At 60.5% G+C, this 4467-nt stretch overlaps 1 protein-coding gene across 1 annotated transcript; it reads left to right on the forward strand.

The window, feature by feature from the left end:
* The first annotated feature begins 1268 nt into the window (after positions 1-1268).
* Positions 1269-4263, forward strand: LOC129646878 (intestinal-type alkaline phosphatase). Its single transcript, XM_055573751.1, has 11 exons — positions 1269-1370; positions 1450-1566; positions 1681-1796; positions 1988-2162; positions 2242-2414; positions 2677-2811; positions 2899-2971; positions 3071-3205; positions 3289-3480; positions 3704-3820; positions 3926-4263. The coding sequence occupies exons 1-11, from the start codon at positions 1301-1303 to the stop codon at positions 4261-4263; spliced, it is 1641 nt and encodes a 546-aa protein (XP_055429726.1). The 5' UTR covers positions 1269-1300.
* The last annotated feature ends 204 nt before the right edge of the window (positions 4264-4467 follow it).

Raw genomic sequence — 4467 nt, forward strand, 5'->3', positions numbered from 1 at the left:
CCTGGGACAAGAAGATCCCCTGGATGAGGGCATGACAACCCACTCCAGTATTCTTGCCTGGAGAATCCCCATGGACAGAGGAGCCTGGCAGGCTACAGACCATAAGGTGGAAAAGAGTCAGACACAACTGAGCAGCTAAGAACAATATTCCATTGTGGAGTTGTATCATGCTTTGCTTATCCAATTGTCTGCTGTGGATGTTGAGTTGCTTGCACCTCTTGGCTACTGTGAATAACATTGCTAAAATGTGAATGTGCAAATACCTCTTTCAGACCTTGCTTTCAATTGCTGAGGATACATATCCAGAAGTCAGATTGTTGGATTGGAGGAATGCTTTTGAACCCAACTTGGGGTTACCGAAAACTTTTAGCTCCTTATCAGAAGCTGTTCCTGTGAGTGTGTGTGGCCTGTGGAGAGAACAGACTCACCTCTGCCTTCCATTTACCTGTTCAATGAAACAGAGGCCAACTTCAGTTAATGGGGCACTGGGCCCACACCTGTCGACCCGTTTCAGGCACCTTACACACACACACACACAAACGCAAACAGCGCTGCAGACCCAGCACTTCAGTAACTGAAGACACAGACAAGGCCCCCGCTCTGCTGTCACCTCCAGTCCCATCCTTCTCCACAGCAGAAGCTGGGCCCAGGCTCCCAGGTGCCCCCACTAGCCCAGTGCCCACACCTCCCGCCCAGGTCAAGTCTGGTGAGGAGCTGCGCAGGGGGCAGGGCAGACAGGCCTCCCCATGGATCTCTGCCTCAGGGCGCCAGGGAACTAACCCAGGCCCCTGGCCCAGGCTGTGTGCCTCCAGCCCACTCCCCTCAGCACTGGGAACCAAACCAGGCCAAGGCTGAGTCTCAGAAAACGCTGAACACGTGAAGGAAGGAGAGATGGTTCTCCCACAGGACTTGGTGAGCAGAGGGCTGGGAGGAGCCTCAGTCAGGACCTTGAAAACGTTCCTCAGGCCTAAGACATCTGCACCCTAATCCCCACCCCACCCTGAGGAGACAGCTGGGGACCATCCTGTGAGGGAGGGACCTGCCTCCTCAGGACCCCTGCTGACTCAGCCACACCCACCACATCCCCCTGGCAACAGGGCTCAAAGTCATAGGGCAGGTGAGGGGCAGGGTGTGGCCACCCGGGGAACCTGGGAGGGACAAGGAGACTTTAATAGCAGGGACAAAGTCTGTCTAGATTTAAGTCCAGGCAGCCAAGCTGCAGCCGGTCCCTGGTGTCGCAGCCTTGCCCCGAGACCCGGCCTCCCCAGGTCCCATCCTGACCCTCTGCCATCACACAGCCATGCAGGGGGCCTGCGTGCTGCTGCTGCTGCTGGGCCTGCAGCTACAGCTCTCCCTCAGCCTCATCCCAGGTAATCAGACGGCTCCCAGCAGCCCCTACTCACAGGGGCGGCTCCAGGCTGACCTGACCAACACTCTCCCCTTGGGCAGTTGAGGAGGAAGACCCCGCCTTCTGGAACCGCCAGGCAGCCCAGGCCCTCGATGTGGCTAAGAAGCTGCAGCCCACCCAGACAGCCGCCAAGAATGTCATCCTCTTCTTGGGGGATGGTGAGTGCATGAAGCCAGTCCACCCCCTGTCCCCCCACAACCCTGGAGCCCTGGGCTGCCGAGTGACCCAGGCTGGCCCCAGGGACTCAGACCTGACACAGTGTGTACCTTCAGGGATGGGGGTTTCCACGGTGACAGCCACTCGGATCCTAAAGGGGCAGATGGCTGGCAAGCCGGGACCTGAGACACCCCTGGCCATGGACCAGTTCCCATATGTGGCTCTGTCCAAGGTAAGGGCCAAGTGGCCTCAGGGTGGTCTACACCAGAGGGGTGGGTGTGGGCCTAGGGAGCAGGGTAGGAGGGAAAGCCCCAGGAGCACTGGGGGCTGAGATAGGGGCTGGGGGCTGTGAGAATGGACCCAGGGCCTGGGTCAGGAGCTGGGTGTCTACCTCAGCAGAGCTGAAGGCATCTCTGCCCCCAGACATACAACGTGGACAGACAGGTGCCAGACAGCGCAGGCACGGCCACCGCCTACCTGTGCGGGGTCAAGGGCAACTACAGAACCATCGGTGTGAGTGCAGCCGCCCGCTACAACCAGTGCAGCACGACACGTGGGAACGAGGTCACGTCTGTGATGAACCGGGCCAAGAAAGCAGGTGGGCTTGGGCGTCAGCTTCCTGGGCAGGGACGGGCTCAGAGACCTCGGTGGCCCACCGTGACCTCTGCCACCCTCAGGGAAGTCAGTGGGAGTGGTGACCACCACCAGGGTGCAGCACGCCTCCCCAGCCGGGGCCTACGCACACACGGTGAACCGAAACTGGTACTCAGACGCCGACCTGCCTGCCGATGCCCAGAAGAACGGCTGCCAGGACATCGCCGCACAGCTGGTCAACAACATGGATATTGACGTGCGACATGTTGGGCACAGGGCGGGGCTGGGCACAGGTGGTGGGGCACACTCGCAACACAGTCGTAGGCAACCTCCTGCCCTGCGGTGTTTCAGGGTTTTCATGGGTTTGTGTATGTGTATGTGTGGTGGGTTGGCACCATGTAGGAGGTGGGGACAGGCCTTTCCCACAGACCTGGTGGGGGAGGTAGGGGCTGTGTGAGAGGAGTAAAGGGCCAGCCAGGCCCCTAACCCACCTCTAACCACCTAATCTCTGACTCCAGGTGATCCTGGGTGGAGGCCGAAAATACATGTTTCCTGAGGGGACCCCAGACCCTGAATACCCAGATGATGCCAGTGTGAATGGAGTCCGGAAGGACAAGCAGAACCTGGTGCAGGCATGGCAGGCCAAGCACCAGGTGATGGGGGCTCATGGGTGCGGGGCTACAGTGGGCCTGGGCTTGGGGTGTCGGGCTATGAGCTGAGGCCTGATTCTGCCCTCCTAGGGAGCCCAGTATGTGTGGAACCGCACGGAGCTCCTTCAGGTGGCCAGTGACTCCAGTGTAACACACCTCATGGGTAACGACCCCACCCACCCCCACTGTCCTCCCCAGGATGACTGCCACGGGCCAACCCCGTCCTCAGCTTGAGGGTCACCACTGCTCACCTTTCCCACAGGCCTCTTTGAGCCGGCAGACATGAAGTATAATGTTCAGCAAGACGACACCAAGGACCCGACCCTGGCGGAGATGACGGAGGTGGCCCTGCAAGTGCTGAGCAGGAACCCCAGGGGCTTCTACCTCTTTGTGGAGGGTGAGTGGCAGCCCTTTGGGGAACAGAGGTGTGATGAGGGCCATCAGGGCGTGTTTGGTATCTTATATGTGACCTTCTTGCAGGAGGCCGCATTGACCACGGTCACCATGATAGCAAAGCTTATATGGCACTGACCGAGGCAGTCATGTTTGACAATGCCATCGCCAAGGCTAACGAGCTCACTAGCGAACTGGACACGCTGATCCTTGTCACTGCAGACCACTCTCATGTCTTCTCTTTTGGTGGCTACACACTGCGTGGGACCTCCATTTTCGGTAAGCCCAGGGAGAGTGGCAGGTCCTTGCCCCTAAGTTACGAGGCACAAAGTGCTCTGAGCCAGTTCCCTCATCTGTCAAGTGGGGTAGTAACAGCAACTGCCCTGCATCACTCTGGTGAGGATTAAGTCATTGAACAGACAAGACCTGCCTAGGCTCTGCACACAGGGGGAGCTGCAAAGGCTAGGGCCAGTGTGATCACGGGGTCCCCTCTTCCCTGAAGGTCTGGCCCCCAGCAAGGCCTCAGACATCAAGTCTTATACCTCCATCCTCTATGGCAATGGCCCTGGCTATGCGCTTGGCGGGGGCTCGAGGCCCGATGTTAATGACAGCACAAGCGGTAAGTGTAGTGGGTGGGGCGCTGGGAGGTGGGGACCCTGGCCAGAAATTGTAGGGAGGGGAAGGCTGCCTGCCTTGTCACATTAACTCCCCACCTTCTGGCCAGAGGACCCCTCGTACCGGCAGCAGGCGGCCGTGCCCCTGGCTAGCGAGACCCACGGGGGCGAGGACGTGGCGGTGTTCGCGCGCGGCCCGCAGGCGCACCTGGTGCACGGCGTGCAGGAGGAGACCTTCGTGGCGCACGTCATGGCCTTTGCGGGCTGCGTGGAGCCCTACACCGACTGCAATCTGCAGGCCCCCGCCACCGACACCGCCACCGCCACCGACACCGACACCGCCACCGCCACCGGCGTCCCCGACGCCGCGCACCTGGCGACCAGCCCGCCTCCACTGGCGCTGCTGGCCGGGGCGATGCTGCTGCTGCTGGCGCCCACCTTGTACTAACCCCCACCAGTTCCAGGTCTCGGGATTTCCCGCTCTCCTGCCCAAAATCTCCCAGCTCAGGCCCTACCAGAGCTACCACCTCGGGGTCCCCACCCCGAAGTCCTATCCTAGCGGCCACTCCCGGAGACCCGACCCGGCCCCACCACCAGAGCTTCACCTCCCAGCAGTGAAGGAGCCTCAGCTCACAGCCCCTCATGGCCCGGC

Source organism: Bubalus kerabau, chromosome 3 (genome assembly GCF_029407905.1).
Source record: "Bubalus kerabau isolate K-KA32 ecotype Philippines breed swamp buffalo chromosome 3, PCC_UOA_SB_1v2, whole genome shotgun sequence".
NCBI lineage: Eukaryota > Metazoa > Chordata > Mammalia > Artiodactyla > Bovidae > Bubalus > Bubalus kerabau.

What these genes read in the sequence shown, in the direction of transcription:
- LOC129646878 (XM_055573751.1), top strand. Translation starts at nt 1,301, where the DNA reads ATGCAGGGGGCCTGCGTGCTGCTGCTGCTGCTGGGCCTGCAGCTACAG. An exon ending in CTCCCTCAGCCTCATCCCAG is followed by an intron (nt 1,371 to 1,449) that starts GTAATCAGACGG and finishes CCCCTTGGGCAG; the next exon opens with TTGAGGAGGAAGACCCCGCC. An exon ending in GCGTGGGACCTCCATTTTCG is followed by an intron (nt 3,481 to 3,703) that starts GTAAGCCCAGGG and finishes TCTTCCCTGAAG; the next exon opens with GTCTGGCCCCCAGCAAGGCC.